Source organism: Rutilus rutilus (genome assembly GCF_951802725.1).
Source record: "Rutilus rutilus genome assembly, chromosome: 19".
NCBI classification, from domain to species: domain Eukaryota; kingdom Metazoa; phylum Chordata; class Actinopteri; order Cypriniformes; family Leuciscidae; genus Rutilus; species Rutilus rutilus.
In genome coordinates this window covers 4,438,100-4,464,327 of record NC_140232.1, presented here as the reverse complement: position 1 = coordinate 4,464,327, position 26,228 = coordinate 4,438,100, and the positions used below count along the sequence as shown (strand labels likewise).

The following is a 26,228-nucleotide window of genomic DNA, read 5'->3' as shown; positions in this document are numbered from 1 at the left end:
TTTCAAAATCCTGCACTACGAAACCTGATTTCAAAAGCTTGTGTTTTCAGGCTCCCAAAACGCCTTGATCATGTAAGTGAACGGCCAAAACGCATTAAAAGTTCCCACGTTTTTTTTGCTGAAAACAATGAGGTGTAAACGACCCCTCAGAGCCAAATAAGCATGACACCATACTCCCATAAAAGCCCCGATGGGAGTGGAAACATCTGCGAGCGAATCACTGATGATGCACAAATTAAAGAACACAGACGCAGCAGTTCATTTCAGGAACGACCCAGGCTAATTTGCATTGGGCCACAAACAAGCAGAGCCGATGATAATCAGGTGCGGGTGGTCTAACAACACAGATACGCAGCGGATATAAAAGAAGCAAAAATAACATGGCTTGGCAAATAACATCTTCCTCTGAACACGAGTGGAGAATATCCTCTCTCTCTCTCTCTATCACAATCCTTCCACTATCGCAGCCTGTCAAGCGCAAAATGGGTTAAGACATGCTTTTTAAAAACATGCATTACATAACGGTGCAAATACCATTAGACTGACTACTGCAAACCTTATTAAATCACAAAGCATGATGCATGAATTCTCTCCTCTCATACATTTAGCATCTGAAAGGGAAACTCCTTCAATTGCATAAGCAATAAACTCTCCCACAAAAATAACCCCGTTCACGCCTTTTCATCGCTGATATTTCACTGCGTGTCTTTAGTAAATCCTGACAGTAGTTTTTAACGTCAAAAGAGTAAGTAAATCTAGCCCTTTTTCTTCTTGATCTTCATACATCTTACATTTAAATCTGTTGCTCGCACAAAACCATCAGAATGACTCCAGGAGACTGGAAATGAAGCGCATGAGGATCGACTACTACTATCGGGATGATCCTTTGAAGCTTGAACGTGCCTGTCCTTCATTCACTTGCATTGTCATGAAAAGAGTTGCCATGATACTCTTCAAATATCCTCCTTTAGTGTGAAGTGAACTGTTCCTTTAAGTGCACTAGGCAAACACACAGCAAGCTGTTCAGACACGCTCACACACTGAAAATCAAATCCAAAGCCCTTTATATTGAGGTGTAAGGTTGAATGATACAGCAAGCATGAGGAAAGTGGTTAGATGTTAGTTGAGAGACGTGAAAGCACCACACAAAGAGGCAGAGAGTGAACGTGTGTGTGTGTGTGTGTGAGAGAGAAAGAGAGAGCATGGAGATAGATAACACACCAAACCTTTCCCAGTGTGAGATAAGTGTGTGTTTATGTACCTCTGGCTTGTAAAGGCGAGGCCTGACGCACAGGAGAGCGAAATGGCTCTGGGTCACATGACTGCTTGGACAGAAAAGGGCTGTTCAACCGCCCTGAGACACACAGAACAGAGAACGACAAAGAGAGAAACCCAAGCTGACAGATGGCTGACGGTGTTAGAGACCACAAACATCGTTTTAGACAGAAGATCTGCAGGGTGTTTAATGACAGTGTCGAGTTTCAGACAGACGAACATGGCTGAAATGGCCGGAGAACAACGGGAGAATGGGAAATACCACAGAACATCCAACATTCAGGAGATAGCTGTTGCATGCGCTGGAAAATACGTCCTATCTGACAGACGAGGGCATTCCTTAAACGTGTTTGAAAACTACATGAAACGTGTAGCAAATGGGGAAGCTAAATTTAACATGCAAATACTGTGGCATTTAAATAAAACACTTCCTATAGTGTAAATTGTGCTTGTAGAGATCTTATCAGGACGGCTCAGGTGCACATTTCAAATCAGACTGTATTTATTATCCTGATGACATATAAAGCTTAATATTTATAAACACTAATCATCTCAGTTTGTATATTCTATATATTTATACAGATTCATTACTATACATATTCCTATTTATTAAATATACTGTTATTAAATAATAACAATATACTATATATTCAGATATAATATATATATAATATAAATAATCCAAATATAAATACATAGTCATATAATAAAAAGAGTTATATATTTACAGTTACATTTGCACAAATGTACAACTATATATATTTTAAAAATATATAACAATATTTTTTTTTTATATATATATTCAAGCCTAAATTGATATATATACAGTAGTAGTTTTTAATGACCCTACAAGTTTGATTAAACCATCAAAATATGTGGAAAATATTATATATATTTTTTTCAATATTTTAAATATGAGGGAAGGACAAAACACTAAACTTGGTGTTAAACTTTTATCCAACAAAATTATTTTGTAAAAAAGTCACAGTACAGCTACAGGTTTTATTTTACTATGCAAAAAATAAGTTATTTCATTGGTTCTCTCGTTTTTGATCAGATAAATCATATTTATACAAGCAGATAAATAATATATTTATAGTTAGATATTTATAGTTATTTATACAAATGTAATACTATATACACTGAAACGGTAAAAAAAAAATTTATTTTTATATTATATTTTTTATATATATATATATATATATAATTTATTGTGTGTGTGTGTGTGTGTGTGTGTTGGCTTAAGCATGTGAACAGATAAATGGTACCTGGTTTTGGACTGAGTTGAGAGTTGTCTTTATTAGAAGTGTTGATTCCCATTTCTCTCTGTTTGAACATTTCTCTGGGATTAACGGAGCGCTGGGAAACGAGAGACGCAGCTTCCTGTTACAAATACACACACACACAAACATTAAAAGTAGCCAGGAGTGTCACGACTGATAACACTGATGACAGTACATGGAGAAGATAAGAGCCAGGGATCCAAAGTGGTTATATACTGAAAGTGGAAACCAGAAGAACAGCGAGAGAACTAGGCTAAATCCCAATCTACAAACCACCCATCCTAGAGTTTAAGTATGCGTGACTGGCATTATTGCATCCCGAATCTACATAATGTCCAAAAACAGAATGTCAAAAGATTATATAATAGAGGTTTACATTGGATCATGCATGCTTTTGTGCTTATATTGCCAAAACAAGTTTTCTGATACGCGTTATCAAGTTATCACACAAATTAGCATTCATGACCGGAACCAACAGGTTTATAAACTGGGATTAAGCCAGAAAAGCTATAAGTCAGACTCAGCAGCAAAGGACGCTACCACACTGCATAAAAAAAAGAGTTAGAAAGTTAGAAGTCCTTCAGTCCAGGGCCAGAAGAGATGTTCGATGCTTCCTCACACTCACGTTGGCTTTTTCCACCGACTCTCCACGCTTAAAGGGTTTCTGCGCCGCCTGCTTCTCCTCCTCCTCCTGATGGACAGCAGCACACTTTTAACTCTTACATACTTCAAACAGTTACAAAACCTAGTTTTGAGGTTTCATATTACGTCTAATAAGATGCTTTCTTCCAAATTCTAGAGCAGAATTGCATGTTTTTTTTCACAGAGCTCAGTTAAAAGTCCACCCAATGAGGTGGACAAGAGAAAAGTTGAATATATAAATATACTTAAAGGGATAGTTCACCCAAAACAGAAAATTAAAGTCATAATTTACTCACCCTGGTGTTGTTCTAATTCCGTATGCCCTTTTTTGTTTTATGGAGCACAAAAGGAGAAATATATATATGTTTTTTTTTAAATGTCCCGCTCGCGCTTGAACATTTAATAGCAGTGAATAGCGACCATTAAGATTTAAAAACTGTCCTCGAATGATCCCATGCAACATATAAATATATATACTTTCTTCTCTGAGGTGGATATATCTGTTGTGTTCGTCGTAACAAAGTTATTGCTTTCACATCTCAACTGTCATTGCGACAAGCAGAGATCCGGTCCGGAGATATTCAACTCAGTGAAGAAACTACACGGATACTTTCTTGGGACATTTCTCGGCATTGTATTTCTTGTTAAGTATTTATTAATCTTGATTTCTCATAACTTGTGTGCTTTTCCTGGGCGAGTTGGAGCGACTGCGTTGCTAATAGAGTCTTATTAACGCACAGAGGACTTTCGTTTATTAATACCATAGACTGTAAAAAAACATGTACGTAGTGTCCGTGACGTCACCCGTAGGTTTCTGAAGACCGTTTTTGAAGCCTAAAGTGGGCGTGGCCAACCGTCGCCATCTTGGCAGCACGTCAATCCCAAATTTATTTATTTTTACAGTCAGACAATGAGCTTAGGTAACATGACAGCTAACAGACGGCTAATGATGACTAATGACCACAGCAGCGGGAATCCACCTGTCACTCAAAAGTGGACACGCCCTTAATTATGCAGAAATTTAAGGCTTAATATAATTTAAACGGATGAGTTATAAAAAAATTCACCCTCCTCACAGTCGTCATGAAGGGCAAAATTAGCTGTACAGACCAAAGCCACTTTTTGCACCAGGCTGTAAACTGTAAACTTTCTGCTGTAAAGTTGGGTATTTTAACATGGGGGAGATGCAGATTTGACTCACTTTTGCAGCCAGCCTCAAGCGGCCAGTCGATGAATTGCCGTTTAATTCACTTCCGTGTTGGTTTCAAGAGAGACAGGGAGGTTGCCGCTTGAATAATACATAAAATTTTTATTTTGTTGTTGTTTTATACCAAAAGCGGGACACTTAAAAAAAAAAAAAAAATCTCCTTTTGTGGTCCGAAAAAGAAAGGCATATTTCATTAAAACAACACCAGGGTGAGTGAATGACGACTTAATTTCCATTTTAGCGTGAGCTATCCCTTTAATACATTCACTACAAAAAGGTAAAGATAAAAACAACGAACTAACTAAATAACTATTTCACCACCCATTTGACAGCGGTGAGAAAACAGGAGTGCAGAAAGCATCTGATCATAGTGTTGTGGATGTGTTTGCACAAGCTCTGCAATTCATCAGTCCAGTCACGTCACGTTTATTTATATAGCACTTTAACTCAGTAGATTGCTTTAAAGCAGCAGCTTTACAGTATTGAACATGAAAAACAGTTAGAATTACAACTTCAGTTTCTTTTATAAAGCGGCTCTTCAGTGTTTGTTTTATTCGCATCGGAACTCGACGGACCGAACAAAAGAAATGAACCGGAGAGGTTTGCATGTCAAAGAAGGCGGAGCCTCAAAGACACACCTACCCATTACATCATCACCACAGACCAATGGCAGTTCGAAGGAGTTTACCCGCTCGAGTGAACTTTTTCTAAAAGTTTGCTTTGGCAAGCCGCTTCAAACCCCAAACGTACTTCATTTTGGCCTGATTTTGTTCGAAATGACGCCACATTCTTCGATTTCGCTCAAAATATATGTGGTAATTAGTGTATTTTACTGTTAGCTTAGCAACATGCTAACACCAAACTATACTAAAATCAATTGTGAGTCGAGTCTCCTGAATGCTTCTCGCTTAGGAGTGTTGCTTATGTCGACCATTCGAAATTGATTACAAATTTCCATTACAATTAAAATGGTAAGCACAGCGAATAGCGATGTATGAAGCACAGCTCACACAGAAGTCACTTTCTGCTGGCCAGAGCAGCGAGTTCAAACTGCGTGGGGAAATCTCTCGCTCTCACAGGAAATCACTGGTCATGCTGATTCCTGTTGAAATGACTGGATTTCGCCCGCAAAAACTTGCCAATGTATTGTAAATGTGACCGTGCCATTAAAATGCAGCTGCGTATGTATACAGCAAGGCAGCTCACAAGGCTTATTTACCTTATAAATGAGGGCTTTGCATCAAAACCTGCTGCGATGCTAACCCAGAGAGTATGCTATCGAGGTAGGTTGGTAATACCAGTCGTGATTTCTGATGTAATCAGCTGCGGCCTTTGCAGATTGGGCGCTCGGACCTGTGTGAACTGTGCATGTGTGTCAGTCTCCTGTGCATATGGCCTTAACACAAAACCACAGATGCTGCAGGTCACATATTTCTGTCTCGGCTAAGAGTATATTTTGGAAATGTGGTTTGAAGATTATGAATGTGGACATAGAAGTGTTAAGATGATAACTGAAGAACAGTGGGTTCAGACAACCACACTATGCTGAAAAAAGAGAAGTTGTTGCTGTTGTGGTCATTGAATTATAGACATTAGGCAGGATGACATGCACTGGTAGAATTGTGACTGTGGTAATGATTGGCTATGGTGTTTATAACATGGTTGATATATTTACGTGGCTATTAGTGGGACGGACTGCTTTGTTTTCTCTACATGTGAGATTGACAAATAAACACTTTTGGGTAAGTTGCTCTAAAAAGGTAATTATTGCTAGCTACTAATTATTACATCTTGGTTAGATCACTGTACTAATTACTCTCTCTGAAAAGTATTGCATTACTAATTACTTTCTAAATCCCTCATCAACCTCGACCAGCTGAACAACACAAGGATAGACATGAAACTGCTCTTTTGATTCTTTCAAATGAATAGTAAAAAAATTGCATAAATTATTCTTGATCTGGCCAAAGTATTTAAAGGGAGGTTATATTTTAACACGTTAGATGTTAAATTTTGATGTTAAATCCACTCGTTTTATATTAAAGTCCCCCTGTGGTGAAAATCCAGCTTTTAATGTTGTTTATATGTCTATGTGGTGTTTTTAATATGCTTTAAGACAAACCATGTGTAAATTCATAAGTCGACAGCATTGCTGAGTATTTTCTCCTTAAAACTGCAGTGAACCAAAGACGGTTTGAAATCGCTGGTGTTTCTGACGTCACAAACTACCTTGTAACCAATCAGATCAATGTGTGATCGTCAACCAGTGGATCTCTGAGCTGAGTGAGTGGAGGCAGGGCTCATTTGCATATTTATAGAACCGCGTATACTAAATGAGGCAAGGGTGTCGAGTTACATTCAAGATTTTTTAAGGCATGAAGAAATTTTTTCTATTATCTAAAAGCATTTACCCAGAACATTTGAGTTAGAATAGTTTATAAGAGCAACCGCCTTTTTCAAGACACGTAACAGCTTAAAAGAAATCATAAGTAGGGGAATATTGATGTATTTTAGGTCGTGGAATAAAACGTGAAAGTGTCTTGAGCTTGTGTTCACCACAGACCTTACTTCAGCCATTTAACCCATTCAAAAAACCCATTGACTTCGGGACGATGAAACCGGAAGTGCTAAAATGCTAACTAAAATGCTGCGTTTTGGCCAACAAAGTGATGTCATACTTGCACCACTCTACTATAACAGTCTCCTGATATTGATATATGCAAAGAGTGACAAAAGTAGTCCAGTGTGTTTGTGTGCAAGCATGAAGGCTTCAAACATATTGCGGCTTCTCCACAGGAACCGTGTCAGAACATGTTCAGAGTGGCGATATGTGGATTTAAATAACCCAACAGGTGTGTGTGTGTGTGTGTGTGTGTGTGCGTGCCGCTTACCCACTGCTGTTTCTGCTGGCCTTGATTATCCACGTCCTGCTTCTGTTGGTACTTTCTATTACACAAACACATTTACACTTAGCAGCCGCTATTCAGTCGGCTCATGGTTGCAACATGGTTTGTAAAATTGTAAGTTTTTGTAAAAATGAATTGTAAAATTGTAAAAATTGTAGAAATGACCCTTGCTGATCTCATTGATAGTCCAGCAAAAAATGAAAAGTCTCACTCAACTAAACCTGTATGACTGTCTTTCTTCTGCGTAACACAAAAGAATATATTTTGAAGAATGTTGGCAACCAATCAGTTTCCGGGCCCCATTGACTTCCATTGTATTTTTTGTATATATAGTGGAAGTAAAAGGGAACTGAAAATGTTCGGTTACCAACAGTTCCACAGAACAAAGAGAGTCATTCAGGTTTGGAAACGAGTGAGTAAATGATTTTTGGTTGACCCATCCCTTTAAAGACACTGAAACACACGAGACGTTTATCTGCGCACACTGACCTCTGTTCATCGATCTCTGACGCTCTCTCTTTGGCTTTCTTGTCCCGTAACTCGGCCTCCTTCACCTCTCGGTCCTTCCTTTCTCTGTCAAGCCGCTGCCTCTCCTCCGAAGCCCTTCTCCTCTCCTCCTGGAGACGCTTCTCCTCGTCTTTCTGAGAAAGAGACAAAAGCATTGAGCTAAACAGAAATAGTTCAAATATAAAAGGCAGAATGACAATATGGCTGTATGATCTTCAAAAAAAAGTGTGAACTACTCTTGATTCTCTTAGCAATATCACACAAGTGCTGTTTTTGTCCCAAATAGCATGAGTGCAAATGTGATACTGATTTTATACAACAGTCCAATAAATAAGAAGATAATATATTTGTTATATTTTAGACACAATTTTGTCTGTTTTGTTATGGTCTCAGTTTTGCCAATGAAAATATTACTTATAAAGCCAGATCAGAACTGTTGTAACACACAACGGTGTTTCGTTTCTGAATGAATCCTCCTTTTGAGCGAATCAATCGTGTGAACTAATGATTCAATGACTCATTTATAAAAGAGAGCCATTTACTTAATTCCTGAATGAATCAGCCGTTTGAACGAATCAAATGAATGACTTACTCATTTAGACATTTACCGCCACCTACTGGCAGTTTTAGTATCTTATTTAGAGAATCACTTCATAAAATAAAATAAAATAAAAAACATATTTTGGGAACAGTTTGCCCCAATTTTTTTTATTTATTTACATTTAATCGTCTTCATGTCATTTTAAAGCCTATGACTTTCTTTTGCAGAACATAAAAGAAGATCTTTTGAAGAATGTTGGTAACTGTTTTGGTCTGTAAATATATTTAAATAAAAATTCAGACGCAGCTTCTGAAAAAACAAATGTATGGCCATTGTAGCCCAAACATTTATGTGTAATAAATCAAATCAAATATTTCTTCCTAAAGCTACTTTTTGTAATGTCTAGTTGATGCTTTTCTCGTTTCACACAATAATGACTTTAAATCATCTTTTAGGGGTAATTTCTCAGCCAAATTTGATGTGTGATTAATTAATCGGCACATCACGTAATTAATTAGATTAAAAACTTTAAACGCTTGAAAGTCCTACATGAAATAATTTAAAAGACAGATTCACACCATCAACAACGTCTTTTAAGAAGCAGGATTCCCACAGACTATAAAAAAAGCTGGATAAATGAGGTAGGCTAATTATAGAAATGTGATTTCTAGACTTGGAAAAGTCATGCAAATTAATAAATAAAAATCTACACAGGGATTTATATATATATATATATATATATATATATTTTTTTTTTTTTTTTTTTTTTTTAAGAATATACATTTTTCTATTAATGACAAACTCAAAAATATGGGTATGAGTAAAAATTTTGAGTAAAAAATATATTTTTCAAAGATTATATCCTTATCCAGTAAATCATAAACTGGAAAAGTAATGGAGTCTTCAAATATTGGAGTCAAAAAGCTTGAGAATTGCACTAAAATGCTTATTTTGTCTGAGGCAACTGCACCACATACTTTACGCAGAAACTCTGAACCATGTGAGCATTACCTCTGCTTGGGCCCAGAAAGTGTCTTTGTTGGTTCTCTTGATTTCAGACATGGCGTTAGTCTTCTGGTAAACCGATCCCTGTATGGAAAAAACAATGATTGGTTAATTATAACTAAGTCCTGATGGAATTCTTAGACGTTGCATTTTCTGTGCTGATTTCAGTGGAAAGGTTTTGTGGAATGAAACTGAACATATTAAAATACAAATCAGAGCTGAGAGTGACACTCTTACAGCTATAAGCATTGCATATGGTGGTATTAATAAGCTCTCACAGCTTCTGCTGGGGTTAAAACAAAAGCAAGACTAACAACAATACATCAAAAAGATGTTTACGCATTCCCAGTGTACTGTAGATAAATGACTCAGCTCATTTAATTGCAGTTTGTTGGGTCATTTGGAGCTCAGCAGAGAAATTACTCCAAACCACCATAACAGTTTTCACATTCCCAGCATTCTGGCTCCCTCCCTGTGAATCTCCTGACACAGCACTGTGAAAGAGCGCTTGAGATAAACATGCAGCAGGCTGGCACTGACCCGGACACCACTGTGCCATCACAAGACCTGTCTGATGCCTTCTGCTTACGGACGCACGATATAACCGCCAGCATATCGGTATCGGCCGATATCTTAAAGCCGATAACTAATGGATTATTTCCTTCAAGCTGAGACACTTCAGATGTGCACTGTTCAACATGATGGCTTTGAGTTGCTTGAAATATGATTGAAATCACTTCAATAAAAGGCAAATAAAGTTCAGCGCAACATATGCACCAATCTGACACTGTAGGCTACATAAAACTATAATAAGAACATTATAATTGTCCGTTTGGGACATGGATTTAATGTTTTTGTTTGTTTGTTTTTGTAATCAGGCTCTCTGGAAATTTGGATTTAGATTTATCGGTCAATATATTGGTATAGAATTATCGGTCTCAGCCAAAATGTTCATATTGGTGCATCCCTACTTCAGCTGACAACTACACTCACCAAAGATGTTTTTCAGAAGCAGTGTAAAAATCCAACTAGATGATTACATGCACTCATGACTACAATGATGGGTCAATGTTAGTAATGTTACTCTTAACTATTTTGCACCAAAAACTGCTTTACTAAATGGCCATTTCCTCTCTGACCGCTGGTATTATACAGGCTGTTTGCTACTGTACCTTTAAGACTTCTGTATTTAAATTTTACCTCTGTTATGATTAGCCTCTTCAAAGAGCAATGAAAATCCTGTTTTTCAAGATGAACGTACACTAAGATTCAAGTAGGATTTTTAAAAATGTTTTTAGAAGACGTCTCTTCTGCTCAACAAGCATTTAATTGATACAGTAATATTGTGGATATCATTACCATTTAAAATGAGTGCTGTCACGATACTGGAATTTCAAACTTCAATACAATACCTTGAAAAATATTGATATTATTTTCGATACCACGGGGAAAACTGCCATTTAAACAGCCATACAGATCATTTATTATTATCTCGTAATTTTTGGATAATTTGGGTAATTTTGTTGCAATAGCTCGCACACGACACAGGGAGGCTTTCATTGAAACTAAACTAAATTTACAAAAAAAGACAAGACAAGTAAACTGTATAAAATAAGAACAAATAAACAAATGATGGCACAAATAAATATAATAGAATTAACAGACAAATTAAACACGGCTTTTCAGGTTGGTCTAATAGTATTCAGATAAGAAATTAAAGTAATCAGATGTAAAATAACTGGATATTCTTCATTGTAAAAAATGTAATACAACTTTATGCTTACAATTAAAGTTACAAAAGTCAAGATCAGTGGGTGATTTTCTCTTTGTCTTTTGTTCTTTGATTAACATGACGGACGGCAGCAGGTTTATTAGCCTGCTGTCACTTTAAGAGCTAACGCACGGATCCAATATACTGTTACACAACATGCGTTTTCTTAACTATTTATGTTCCAAAACTGACTGTATTTACCTGAATACTTGCCAAGACAGACATTTGACATATTTTCGTGTGTATTTGACTGTTTAGGTGCAATAAGCGACAAAAAATAACTCAGTTTGGTTCTCGCAAACTGTTGGAGAGGCGGCTTTATGACAGCACCACTTATATCAGTGTGTGGCTTTTGGTGTGAGCACGAAACCTGTAAGAATGAGTAAGATTTTTGCACCAACCGGAGCACATGAGACAATTGAGTGAGAGGAGGCGGGTGTGTGTCAACGCGCAGCTGGCATTACTGATACTAGCGATATCGATACTGCAGAAAAGGAGTAACCATTTCAGAATATTTCAGTATCGATACATATCGAAATATCAATATTTTTGACAACACTATTTAAAATAATTGTTTTCTATGTGAATATATTGTAAAATGTCATTTATTCCTGTTATCTAAGCTGAATTTTCAGCATCACTACTCTTCAGAGTCACATGATCCTTCAGAAATCATTCTAATCATTATCATCAGTGTTGAAAATAGTTGTTGGAAGTTGTGCTGCTTAACTTAATGTAAACTGTTGTACAGCATTTATTTGAAATAGAAATTATAACATTATAAATGTCTGTACTGTCACCTTTGATTAATTTAAAGTATTACTTTCTTTAAAAAAGAAAAATTGTGCTGAGCCCAAACTTTTGACCAGTAGTATATGCATGTTGTAGGACTGGAAATACAAGCTGCACTGGACAGTGCTCTGGTGCATGATGTGCGTGACACTGACCACTGGCCCCTGCGGCCCGGCGTCTCTGAAGCGATTGGTCTCTTTGTGAAAGCTGTAGTTGGCTCCTGAGGCTTTAGCCACTTTCTGCATGATGGTGTCAGGCTCTGCGTCCTCCTCTGCCCGTGCGTTTATCGTCACGTGAGCTCCCTGCAGACACAGAGCCATCAGTTTAGTCCCACACACAAAACACATTTTCAATACTCGATTAAAACATGCGTATGAAACCATCAGATGCAAGCGTCAAAATTCACAGTCTGGTTTCAAACGAAACATGCCCATGCACACGTCCTCATCAGCTTATTTATTAGCACCCTTTGGCTGTGTGTTAGCTCTTACTGAAAATAAACACAGCTAGCTTAGATAGACTACATTTTCTATGTTCTAAATGCATCTTAAATGCCTCCTATGTTGCATCTTATGTTGCATCTTAAATGCCTCTTATGTTGCATCTTATGTTGCATCTTAAATGCCTCTTATGTTGCCCCTTATGTCGCCTCTTATGTTGCATCTTAAATGCCTCTTATGTTGCCCCTTATGTCGCCTCTTATGTTGCATCTTAAATGCATCTTATGTCACCTCTTAAATGCATCTTATGTTGCCTCTTATGTTGCATCTTAAATGCCTCTTAGGTCGCCTCTTATGTCACCTCTTAAATGCATCTTATGTCGCCTCTTATGTTGCATCTTAAATGCCTCTTAGGTCGCCTCTTATGTCACCTCTTAAATGCCTCTTATGTCGCCTCAAATGCATCTTATGTCGCCTCTTATGTTGCATCTTAAATGCCTCTTAGGTCGCCTCTTATGTTGCATCTTAAATGCATCTTATGTCACCTCTTAAATGCATCTTATGTTGCCTCTTATGTTGCATCTTAAATGCCTCTTATGTTGCATCTTATGTTGCATCTTAAATGCCTCTTATGTTGCCCCTTATGTCGCCTCCTATGTTGCATCTTATGTTGCATCTTAAATGCCTCTTATGTTGCCCCTTATGTCGCCTCTTATGTTGCATCTTAAATGCATCTTATGTCTAGGGTTGTGCCGATAGACGATAGTATCGTGTATCGACGATAGACAGAGATATCGCCGATGGCAGATGCCTTTGACGATATCAATACGATAATTGGCTCGTTTTCCTATTAATGTATTAAATTATTATTATTATTATTATTATTATGAAGCTAGTATAGTTACAATTATATTTGCCTTGCCTAAATTCATAACGACATCACCACATAACCACACTTGCGACATCACATAACCACACATGCGACGTCACCGACGCGCGCGTATGAGGACTCCTCAAAGAAAATATTTTTAAAACAGACTAAAAAAAACTACATCCCACAACGAAATTTAATTGCAAGGTGATCCATTCACAAATTGCCAAGAGTGCTTAACAGACGCATCATTCTTATACAGAGCCAAGATGAAGACGCGGCATCGTTGTTCGTCAGTATTTTGTTTCCATAGCACATTAACAAAATATTTAATGACAGTAAAAACACTAAAAACAGTACAATTACAAAATATTAATTATAATAATAATATCAATAAAATTATATAGGCCGCCTAGGCCTAATAAAGTCTTTAGTAGGTTACACGAAGCATCTGTGGAACTCTGCCTGTGAAAATCACAAGCAACTTCAAACTTGTTTAACAAGAAATATATTCTTCTATTTTTTTTCACTGTCAATAATGTAAGTCCACAAGAGAAATATTAAGCCAGTAAATTAAGATGCTGTATAGCCTACCGTTATATCCACCGTCGTCTCTGAGAGAACGCGCCGTTAATGCAGTGAAAGCGCAGTCCGTTTCTGCTTTCGTTTTCAGGGAATGAGCGCGTTTACATGCACGTTATTAACTCGATTATGCTGAATAAACTGACAATGCATGTGGTCATGTAAACGGATTAACCCATTTTCCTTTATCAGAGTCAAGTCATAAGTAGGCCTAAGTACCGAACGACTTTTAGATTTTTGCCTCTGATTTCTCCCGGCATTTAAAACCCGCGTTATTTGGGATTATTGAAGTGCGGTGCGCATAAGTGAAGTGCATCCAGACAGAGGCGGACATATCGCAGACTCCGACTCTTTCTTGACCCAATAAATTAAAACGTGTTTTCATGATCTCGTGCATAAGCAGCCTACAGTCAAAATGCTGCATCTGTAACGGCATGAGAGGATAATGTGTGTCCGTAAATTTCCCGCTGACATGTTGAAATATACAAGAATGGTCAGATACAAGAATGATTAGGATCTTTTTTTTTTTACCTCACTATACCAGGAAATAACCTGATTTAGCCTATTAATAAACACTCCACCTTTGCTAGCAAAATAGAAAAAGATTCTCATTTAAAACGAAGTAATAAAACAATCAAATTGATGAGTAAATAAGCAAGTTAATAATCAAATAAGTAAGCCCCGCCCCCCTCACGATAATATCGTGTATCGCCGATCTCACAGGCTGACGATAGGACGATATGAAAATGGAGCATATCGCGCAACCCTACTTATGTCACCTCTTAAATGCATCTTATGTTGCATCTTAAATGCCTCTTAGGTCGCCTCTTATGTTGCATCTTAAATGCATCTTATGTCACCTCTTAAATGCATCTTATGTTGCCTCTTATGTTGCATCTTAAATGCCTCTTAGGTCGCCTCTTATGTCACCTCTTATGTCGCCTCTTAAATGCATCATATGTCGCCTCTTATGTTGCATCTTAAATACATCTTATGTCGCCTCTTATGTTGCATCTTAAGTCGCCTCTTATGTCGCCCTCTTAAATGCCTCTTAGGTCGCCTCTTATGTTGTCAATGCTGGTGCCCGTGAGCGGAAAATACGCACTTGCAACTTTGAGCTGGCGGGTCGCCGGCCGCCGCGTCAGGAAGTCTCGCGTGATATCAGGTCTCGCGATGTAAACAATTGCTTTACGGCCAAAAGAAATCTGCTAAAATGCTGTCATTATTGCGCTCCCTCACGCTGTTTGAACCCGAATGAAGAAGACGTTTTAAAGAATGTCCCATCTGCTTTGATGTCGTTGATCTACTAGCCTCTGGTGTCCGAGAATCGCCTACGAGTTTTTACAACAGTGTTGTCAAATATCTATTCCGAAGCTGTGGGGGAGCTCTAGAGAGAAACCTGCGAGCAAAAAGCGAGAATACAGCGAAGAAATCCCGAAGTTACTGAGCCCCGCTTTAAATGCCTCCTATGTCGCCCTCTTAGGTCGCCTCTTAAATGCCTCCTATGTCGCCTCCTATGTCGCCTCTTAAATGCCTCCTATGTCGCATCTTAAATGCCTCCTATGTCGCCCTCTTAGGTCGCCTCTTAAATGCCTCCTATGTCGCCTCCTATGTCGCCTCTTAAATGCCTCCTATGTCGCATCTTAAATGCCTCCTATGTCGCCCTCTTAGGTCGCCTCTTAAATGCCTCCTATGTCGCCTCCTATGTCGCATCTTAAATGCCTCTTATGTCGCCCTCTTAGGTCGCCTCTTAAATGCCTCCTATGTCGCCTCCTAGGTCGCCTCTTAAATGCCTCCTATGTCGCCTCTTATGTTGCATCTTAAATGCCTCTTATGTTGCCTCTTATGTTGCATCTTATGTCGCATATTAAATGCCTCTTATGTCGCCCTCTTAGGTCGCCTCTTAAATGCCTCCTATGTCGCCTCCTAGGTCGCCTCTTAAATGCCTCCTATGTCACCTCTTATGTTGCATCTTAAATGCCTCTTATGTTGCATCTTATGTTGCATCTTATGTCGCATATTAAATGCCTCTTATGTCGCCCTCTTAGGTCACCCTCTTATATATAATTTTTTGACTTCGTAATTTTGTCATTAAAATGTCATAGCTGGATATTCCAGTCAAACCAACACTGGAATATACGACAGCACTCTCTGTTGACGCATGTCGGACTTCAATTATTTGACCCGCTTAAAAGCATATACCATCAATTAACAACCTCAGAGCTCACAGTAGGTCTGTCTTTACAGGTTCACAGTCCTCCTCTGAAAGTTATCATTAAAAATCAGTTTCCCTGTGGAGAAAATAAATGGAGTTTTTACTTCCACAATGTGACTATAGCACTCTACTGACTGCAAGCTTGCGTTTAGATCTCCTTCCATCCAATCAACAGCTGATGGATAGAACCATGCCACTAAAACTGATACAAAAGCCCTCAAAAGTCAAGATATGAAAAATGCCTGTTCTTGTTACTGTTCTATATTTATAACATGATATAATTAAGCAATATCACACAAGCAAGACTGACATTTTTCACAGATATCAGCAAGATTGCAAATGTGATGTTGCTTTCTTACAACAGTTTAGTAAACAAAAAGTTAACATTAAGTGACTTACATTTTAGACAAAATATTGTCCGTATTTTGCCAATGAAAATAGATCAAAACAAATCACATTAGAACCGTTGCACGTCTCTTATAGCAGCAGACAGTGGTGTTTCATTACTGAATTAATCCATGGTTGAGTGAATTATTCAATGACACATTGGTAGGTAATACATTGACAATTCAAATAATATGGGTGACCAAACAGTTGATGGACCCCATAATATGGAAAAAAACAATACTATGGAAGTCAATGGTGCCCATTTACTGACATTCTTCAAAATATCTTCTTTTGTGTTCAATAGAAGAAATTCATTCTGGTTTGGAACAACTTGGTGAGTAAATGATGACAGAATTGGGTGAACAATCCCTTTAAGACCTACTGGTACTTTTAGTTTTACATTTCAAAAATATAATTAAATGTAATTTTTCTATATTAAAAAATGAACAAAAAATAAGCAAATGTAATCACAGTGTAATGCCTCTGAAATAAGTGTGTAAATCCAGTGCCACTTTAGATGTAGCTTCTGTACCACCTTTTGTTGATACTAATTTCATTTGGTAACAGCCCTATAGTGTATTATTACTCTAACTGAAATTATTAAATTTAAAGAATTTAACATAAAAGATGATACATATATTTAATAACGTAACCCCCCCTGCCCTTATAATGCTAAAAATGACCCTAGAAATCAATTTAAGTGGGCAAAAAAACACCCCTTAAAGTTAAATTTTGAACCAGCCATGAGACTTTTAGACAGTGAGAGCTTGTGGTCGGATGTTGTCAAGCTCTGAATAACTACTATACCAGCAAAGCCAAATCAAATGTGTCGCTCTAGATATAGCCCATGATGCCATATCCTCTTGTGAGCCTCATCGCTGAAGTTCACGGATCATTAACTCAATAGCACTATTGACTAGGGGTGTAACGGTTCAAATAGCTCACGGTTCGGTTTGTATCACGGTTTTAGGGTTTCAGTGCGGTTCGGTGTGTGTTATGGGTTCAGGATCAGGACTACTCTCAAATGAAAATAAAGTGCAAAGAAACACATGAAATAAGTTTTTCATGTACAGTACCAGTCAAAAGTTTGGAAACACTACTATTTTTAATGCTTTTGAAAGAAGTCTCTTATGCTCATCAAGCCTGCAGTTTAAAAAAAAACAAACAAAAAAAAAACAGTAATATTATGAAATATTATTACAATTTAAAATAATGGTTCTCTTTTTTAATATACTTTAAAATGTAATTTATTTTTGTGATGCAAAGCTGAATTTTCATCAGCAAGTACTCCAGTCTTTGGTGTCTTATGATCCTTCAGAAATCATTCTAATATGCTGATTTATGATCAATGTTGGAAACAGTTGTGCTGCTTAATATTTTTTTATAACCTGAGATACTTTTTTCAGGATTATTTGATGAATAAAAAGTTAAAAAGAACTGTATTTATTTAGAATAGAAATCTTTTGTAACAATATACACCACCGTTCAAAAGTTTGGGAACAATAACTATTTTTTTTTTAAGAAATTAGTACTTTAATTCAACAAGAATGCGTTAAATTGATCAAAGGTGATGGTAACGATTTATATTGTTAGAAATGTTTTTATTTTGAATAAATGCTGTTTTTATGAATAAATGCTGTTAACATTTTACTCAATGAATCCTGAAAAAAGTATTCCAAAAAAATATATTAAACAGCACAACTGTTTCCATCATTGATAATAACTGAGTATCAAATCAGCATATTAGAATGATTTCTGAAGGATCATAAGACACCAAAGACTGGAGTACTTGCTGATGAAAATTCAGCTTTGCATCACAAAAATAAATTACATTTTAAAGTATATTAAAAAAGAGAACCATTATTTTAAATTGTAATAATATTTCATAATATTACTGTTTTTTTTGTTTTTTTTTGTTTTTAACTGCAGGCTTGATGAGCATAAGAGACTTCTTGCAAAAGCATTAAAAATAGTAGTGTTTCCAAACTTTTGACTGGTACTGTAGGTCTAACAGTAGTTTTCAGCGTAACAGAGTAATCAAATGTAAAATAACACAGCATATTCTGCTTAAATAACCTGTATATTACTCCTTATTAAAGGGTTAGTTCACCCAAAAATGAAAATTCTGTCATTAATTCCTCACCCGTAAGACTTCCGTTCATCTTCAGAACACAAATGAAGATCTTTTTGATGAAATCTGAGAGATTTCTGTCCCTCCATTGACAGCTACACAACTAGAACTTTGACGCTTAAAAATAAGGTCATAAAGAGATTGTAAAACTAATCCATATGAGTTTTTACAGTTTCACCAAAACTATTCACAATACCCACGCAACTGAAAAGAATATCAAAATAGCCAAGTTACCTTAAGAAAGTTAGCCATGGAGCTCACATGGTTCGCACACTGGCCTTTTCTGGCGTCTTTAACGCCCTCACCGGTCTGGGGGAAAAATGCACACAAAGAAATGTCAAAAAGATGGTCGTAAACATGCATATATTAGGGGTGGCCGATGACCAAAATATTATACATCACGGTTATGGCATACATCCCAATTTTATTTTATTTTTTTGCAGGAAACTCAACAATGAAAAACAGTTTATATATCAAATAACCAAGTGGCAATGTCTATTTTTAAGATAATTCAGTGGATCGATGAAATATGCCATCAAACTGTCCAGCCCTGATGAATTTTTGTATTGGACTTGATGAATAGGAGATAAACTGATTCATAAATACATCTGACAGAGGTGCTTTACTGCAGCAACTGGGTCACATAATCCCAAGGGCATCGATGCGGTTATACAAGTCCAGAAACCATGTGAAGAGTTAGAGAAGGAAGGAAACTCACCCAGTTGATGAGGACGTATTTGGGAAGGCCAGAGTTGGGGTCTTGAACTCGGCAAAAAGCATACATCACCTTCCCACTGTTCAGCTCCTCGAACAACTCCTCCAGACCACCATCTGGAAATCACAAACTTCTGCTGGTCAAATCGTTTAAATAATTCAATATAAAATGATGAAGATGAATCTGACTGGATGAGCCAATTCCACCACCATTTGCATTCATACAATACAATACACATGACGTTATGCAGACTTTTGTAAAATAAACCTAGCCTATTTTCCACATCTCACACAAACTTTTGGGAAAGAATTTTGTTCAACACCATGAATGATCTTTTTCATCTGAAAGTCAACGTTTATGCAAGTAAAAGGATTATATTTAGTTTGAAAACATTCCAGATTAATATTAATGTTGTTTTCAAGTTGATTTGTTTTTAGACATTTCATAAATTTGGACTGTTTTTGAGCTGTCACAAGCTGAAATAAGTGTTCTTATTAATTTCATATAATGACATTTAAAATAAAATTTGTCATGAATATTTAAAAAATATATATATATATTTTTTTGCATCACAGTGTTTATGTTATTCATGAAAAATATCTCAATTCTTTTAAATAAAAAGAGATTAACATGGTAATAACACTAACATTCAAAACTTTTACATTTTCAATACTGATACGCTGCAATATGGTTTAGTTGAAAAATATTATATATATATACAATATTATAAGCTCATAAACAGACTCTGGACTGCAAAAATCATGCATATTTTGCATTCATTATAAGAGTTAAAAAAAAAAAAAAGTGGGGTTTGTGACACTGCAGGGTTTTTTTGTTTTGTTGAAAACTTAAAATTAAAATAAATAATTTTACACAAAATAGATACAAATAAAGCACTTTCTAAAAATGCACGTTATATTTTCACCTGCATGTCCAATAACTGACATTAGAGAGCCATGAACATGCAAATGTGTTGATAAATGATTAAAATATGAACTGAAAATTCTCAGTGGCCACTTCAAGTAAATGTCATATCAAATGGCTTATAATATTATATTAGTAGACAAGAAGTCATTACCTTGTAAGGAATATTTGTTCTCCTTTTTATTGATTATTGGAGCCTTTTATGACATTATGGTTTCAGTTGTTTTATAAACACACACATAACACCACCCTTTTACCAAAGCTAAAATCAATGTTTATTCACAGCGGACCTTCTCCGTTTCCTTCACACACACACACACACACAGATCTTCTTGCAGGAGGACAGATCCTCAGATGAATCTTGGCCTGTCCTTGACAGTCTGTCAGTTCACTGCACCGTTAATGTGATTCATTCACAGAACACACTGTGCAGTGCAGAACGAGTCTGCAAGCCGGAGCTGATCCTGCGTGCTTGAAACACTGTTTTATATCCTACACACACCACATGATTCTAGTGTGAAGAACACACTATAACGGCGGAGGAAAAACCCACCTCCTTTCTCTGCCAGCCGGATGTCATTTGTGTTTCCCTCATAGGTGAAGAGAGCCCTGCAGACACACAAGTGTACAGGCAATGCATTAGAAGACATTCGAACAAAATAGGCCAAAACAAGTTCGTTTGGCGTCCGAAAACAGCTTGTCTTTCTGGAAGAGTTCACTCTGGCTGATAAACACCTTCTAATTGAAAGCGACACACGTCACTGTTCTTAATACTGTAATCTAGTGTATAGTGCTATAAATAAACGTTATGTGACTTAAAGGTGCTCTAAGCCAGGGGTTTGCAAACTTTTTGTGTGTGTGTGTGGAGTGGACCACTATTTGTAATCAAGAATTTTCATACATAATACACATAATAAAATATGTCTACACACAGTCCTACCTGAATAAATCCGCACCTCTAAATAGGCTTACTAGCACTAAAACTACAACTGGTCATCACATCAGTACAACAGGCTTGTTAAAAGAAAGTTTACTGCACACAACGGCTGCCACACATCTAATTTATTTATTTACTCAAGCGCCCGAGGGCATAATCAGGTTCATTTGAACAACAGGCTTATTTTTCCATAGCAATGGAGTACGAAATCTATACAGTAATAAGAACACTTGGATATAGTCAACATTTCAAAACCTGTGGCGATTTTAGGGGATTATTAATCTTCAGAGTTTTACAAGTCCTCAAAAAGTAGGCTTGAGTTTGTCCACTTAACAGCACATCCGCAAAACATTACAGAAACGCGAGATCAAGAAAATAACTGGAAATTAAAATAATAACAGGCCTTATTCATTCCATTTATAAACATTTCGTTTCATATAAACTGCCTATAAAGGCTACGCGTTTGATGTGATAATGAGAACACGTTTGCCTCTGACCTATACACATATAATGGGCATTTAAACGCAAACGGGCAACGGCTCGTCTTCGGGGCCGGTGTAGCTGAAACCTAATGCTAAGTAGCTTTTGTAATATTTTCTCTTAACCCTCCTTTTCTTAGTTTTTTTATGAGGAATCTGGCTCGTGGATGCCTCCGACTCACTGTCCATCTCTTCATTATTGGTAACCTCAGCCTCTGCCTCTTTTCTCTTCAGAGAACCTGTTGCTATCCACCGATCCATGTTGTGGTTCTAACGGCACTGAACTGGAACGTCACGGCCGAGCGCCACTAGCCTATTTTAGTAATCGCACAATAACTTGACAATTTAATTAAAAATGTGTATCAATATAGGCCTACATATTCTTTTTACTTTTTTTTAAATGGGAATTTCCTGGTAAAAATGAAGGTAAAATTTTTTTATTTTATTTTGCCTTTTCACAGACCACCTGCAGTACCCTCATGGACCATTAGTGGTCCGCGGACCACAGTTTGGGAATGGCCGCTCTAAGCGATGTTGGGTGACCCTCCCTCCTCCTCATCCCGTCCCCTCCCCCGATGTAAATTCAGGACTTTGCGCGTTCCTTCTCCTTTTCCCTATTCTTTGTTATTTGTCCATCGGAACGTCGTCTCTTTGGTCGTGTGTCGGCCTTATAAAAAATATACAATTTTAACGTTAGTCGTTGTCGCTGTCTAGGACATCTCTCCTCTAGCTAACTTCCCTCTTCATGCTTCTCTCTCCTCCACTCCCCACACCCCCCTTCATGTGCACTAACCCCCCAACCCCCACCCCCAAATCACTCTGGTCAGTTATTGGCTGGAACACTGTTTGTTATGTTTCGTGGTCCAGGCTGGGCCAGTTTGTTTTTGTTGCCGTTTGTGGAGCCTGGGCCGTCTACAGACACCGCGTTTTTTAACAGTGTGTTCAGGGGACAGGCAGCTAGCGGATGGTGAGGAGATGTTTGCTGGATGTGACAAAAAAAATGTCAGCCTAAAAACCGCTTGACATTGCTTAGAGCACCTTTAAATAACAAAATAAATAAATTAAAACTGAAATCAAAATTGTTAAAAACTAAATAAAACAAATGACAAAACCACAATAAAATCACTTAAACTAATACTAATTAAAAATATCTCAATGATACTAAAATATCGGCCGATATATGTTCATTTTTAAAGTTATCATTATCAGCATGATAGGAAAATTGGTCTAATATATTAAAACCGATAAATAATGGATTATTTCCTTCAGCTGAGACACTTCGGATGGTTTTGAATTGCTTGAAATATGATTGAAATCACTTCAAAACAGGAAAATACAGTTCAGTGCGACATGTGCGGCGCAAATCTGCCTTATCGGCTACATAAAGTTATCATGAGAACATCATAATTGTGTTTTTTGGACATGGCTTTTAATGGTGAGACTTTTGTTTTTGTAATCAGGCTCTCAAAAAATTACATAAAAATTTGGATTTAGATTTATCGGCCAATATATCGATTATCGGCTTTCAAATATATCGAATTATCGGTATCGGCCAAAAATGTTCATCCCTAACTAAAATAAATAACATTTTGCTGACTGCTGTTCGCTGAATGCAAAAGGAACTCTTCTCTGAAGTGTTTGTAATATGAGGAAGGTTTAGAGGCGGCACTTTGGGTGTGTGTGTGTGGGTGTGTGTGTGTGTGTAATCACTTTTGATTCTCTTTCTAAACAAAGACACTTGTATAGCAAGGAAGCCGTGTCAACTTCCTCTCTGAAACACCGAGCCAAGCCAATGCAACTCTCTCGACTGTCAGAAACAAGAAGTGGAGTTATGAGGAATAAGAAGTGCAGTAGTCTTATTTCTAGAAGGGCCCACAGTTCAGATCGCCCTGTGACATTCATGATCTGTTGTGGTTTGATATGGAAACGAAAGTGGCAATTGTTACGACGCAGCTGCTTCTTTATTAGGCGATGTTGAGTTGCTGACTCAGGAAAACCGCTGATTTTGTCGCGACAATGTCTATCAGAAACACACTGAACCCTTAAACAGCAAACACTGCAGCCCATTATAAACTCCTCCATCTGAGTATATAAACTACTCTCAACAAGTAGCGCTTGACCAATGTCATATAGTGACCGCTTCTGATATAAACAACGAGGTTATTTAATAATCTGAAAGTGCTACTACAGTATAGGCTATATTATTGGAATAACAGAGGTTGTTGTATTATCCAACATGATTTGAGAAACAAAAGATTGCTCATAACTTTTCTTTATTTATGGGATTAGCCTACATAGGATTTTAAAGTCTACATTTTGGACTTTATATATAGATTAATACAATTTAGTGACAGAAAAAAATAGATTAAAAATAGATAACGCGCGAACAACATGATGTCAATAATCTCGAAATTGCCAAATATCAACCATTTATTTGCCGTTATATGTTTAACGGGGCAAAAAAGTACAAAACACCATAAATCTGAAGTACTACAATCATAACTACCATTCAGAACTTGAGGTCGGTAAGATTTTTTTTTATGTTTTTGAAAGAAGTCACCAAAGCTGCATTTATTTGATCAAAAATACAGTAAAATCAGTAATATTGTAAAATATTATTACAATGTCAAATAGCTGTTTTCTATGTGAATATATAGTCAAATGTAATTTATTCCTGTGATCAAAGCTGGATTTTCAGCATCATTACTCCAGTCTTCAGAGTCACATGATCCTTCAGAAATCATTCTGATATGTTGATTTGATGATCAATAAACATTTCTGATTATTATAAATGTTGTGTGGAAACAGTGTAACATTCTTTTTAGGTTTCTTATTTATTTGAAATAACAATGTCTTTACTGTCACTTTTGATCAATAAAAGATCAAAATCTTACTGACGCCAAACTTTTGAACGGTATGGCACGTTTTAGTGTCTGTATTACATTAGTGTAATTTTTCCCAAATGATGTCAGATCTCTGGGTAGGATGATGTGTAACTAATGTAGGTCATTTATAATCACTCTTAATTCCTCAAGAGTTTTTGTTTCAACTCAAGAAGCGAACTGATCTCGTCCTCATTCTCACTTCTGTAAAATAAATGAAACTCAAATTCTTGAAGGCATGAAGCTACAGGACTTTGATCTGGCATAAACCTGTCAAACATTAATAATGTTTCCGTATGACGAGAAGAAGATCCGTTCAGCAACTGTAGAAGGAAGTGCATATGCAGTTGGCCGTGACACTTTTTGCATTGACATTCAACTTCTTTTTGATGTGAATCTTGCATGTAAACCCGGGTCACAAATAGTGGGCAGGGATTTGCCAACCCAGCATCCATATATGGACAAAGATTACAGGAAAATAAGGAGGTAGGAGTGTCTCAAGATAAGTGCACTTCTTCTCCAAGCCCATGTTCTCCAAAAAGTTGGGATGCTCCTGAACTGATCAGATCAGCTGATCTCATGTGTGCAAAGCAGGTCAAAGCACATGCATCATTTAATTAACATGAACTTTCCTTCATGTTGTTTTGGCCTAAAAGCAGCAGTGAGAGGAAATCACTTCTGGAAGATTCAGTGTGTGAATGCTTGATGGGCACAGGAAGAAAGTGCAGTGATCTCGCGAACATCATGTTATTGATCCAAATGAGCAGTAATGATGATTTGTGATGGTGATAAACACAAAAAGGGCGTTTAAGAAGCCAAAGCAGACGCTAACAAGCTAAACATGAGGATGTCAGTGAGTGTAAGGGAGACTCGACCGTTGAGTCGCTACTCACCAGTTAGTCTGAGACTTCTCATCCACAACCTCGTTATAGGCCGCGGTAAGAGCCGGGCCGTTTTTGCTGAGGTTCACCGCCATGATGGGTCGATTTGTGGGGGGTTAACCGTCCGACTCCGGGGACAGGAGACTCAGTGAACTCCAGTAACGGTAGATGAGGGATCTTTCTCTCGGTTCTCCGTAGACAGGAAGCTCGCTGAGCCACATCACGTAGCAATAGCTCACTCCTCCCTGGAGAGACGTTACGAACCCTACTATGGCCTAGGCGGAGCTCATGAATATTCATGACGCAAAGTGAGGTTCGCCCAATAAGCGTTGCTGATTTGTTGCACAGCTGACGTTGGAATGTGGGCGAACGTCTTCACTTTTGATCAATAAAAGATCAAAATCTTACTGAGCCCAAACTTTTAGTGCACGGTGATTTTTCCCATTTGCGAAACTCAAGTGTCTGTATCTCATTAGTGTAATTTTTCCCAAATTATGGCAGATCTCTGGAGGATTATGAGCGTAATTAATGTAGGTAATTTATAATCACTGTTAATTTCTAAAGCGTTCATGGTCCAACTCAAGCAGCGAACTGATCTCGTACTCATTCTCACATCTGTAAAATTAATAATACGAACCCTACCATGGTCATTGGTCAAGGCGGACTTCATGAATATTCATGACGCAAAGTGAGGTTCGCCCAATAAGCGTCGCTGATTTGCTGCAGAGCTGACGCTGGAATGTGGGCGAACGTCTGCTGGCGAATGATGACTCGCCTTATTATGAATATTAATTGGTTTATGCTACTTCTGAATGTTACCAGGCAACGTTAAAATTTACACATTTGCTAAGCCTT

The 26,228-nt window shown here is 37.3% G+C and overlaps 1 protein-coding gene across 2 annotated transcripts in view; it reads right to left on the bottom strand.

The window, feature by feature from the left end:
- Positions 1-25,669, bottom strand: part of dbnlb (drebrin-like b) — a 35,795-nt gene extending 10,126 nt beyond the window's left edge. The window contains exons 1-11 of one of the 2 annotated variants that reach the window (XM_084389737.1): positions 25,386-25,669; positions 20,748-20,803; positions 19,274-19,386; positions 18,790-18,864; positions 12,085-12,231; positions 9,373-9,450; positions 7,803-7,954; positions 7,299-7,353; positions 3,184-3,249; positions 2,544-2,658; positions 1,262-1,354 (exon numbers count right to left, since the gene is read on the bottom strand). In XM_084389737.1, coding sequence (XP_084245863.1) covers positions 1,262-1,354; positions 2,544-2,658; positions 3,184-3,249; positions 7,299-7,353; positions 7,803-7,954; positions 9,373-9,450; positions 12,085-12,231; positions 18,790-18,864; positions 19,274-19,386; positions 20,748-20,803; positions 25,386-25,468 — 1,033 coding nt within the window. In that variant the 5' untranslated portion in view covers positions 25,469-25,669. The remainder of the gene's footprint in view (positions 1-1,261; positions 1,355-2,543; positions 2,659-3,183; positions 3,250-7,298; positions 7,354-7,802; positions 7,955-9,372; positions 9,451-12,084; positions 12,232-18,789; positions 18,865-19,273; positions 19,387-20,747; positions 20,804-25,385) is intronic. The other variant, XM_084389738.1, reaches the window with a different exon arrangement.
- Positions 25,670-26,228: the final 559 nt, after the last annotated feature.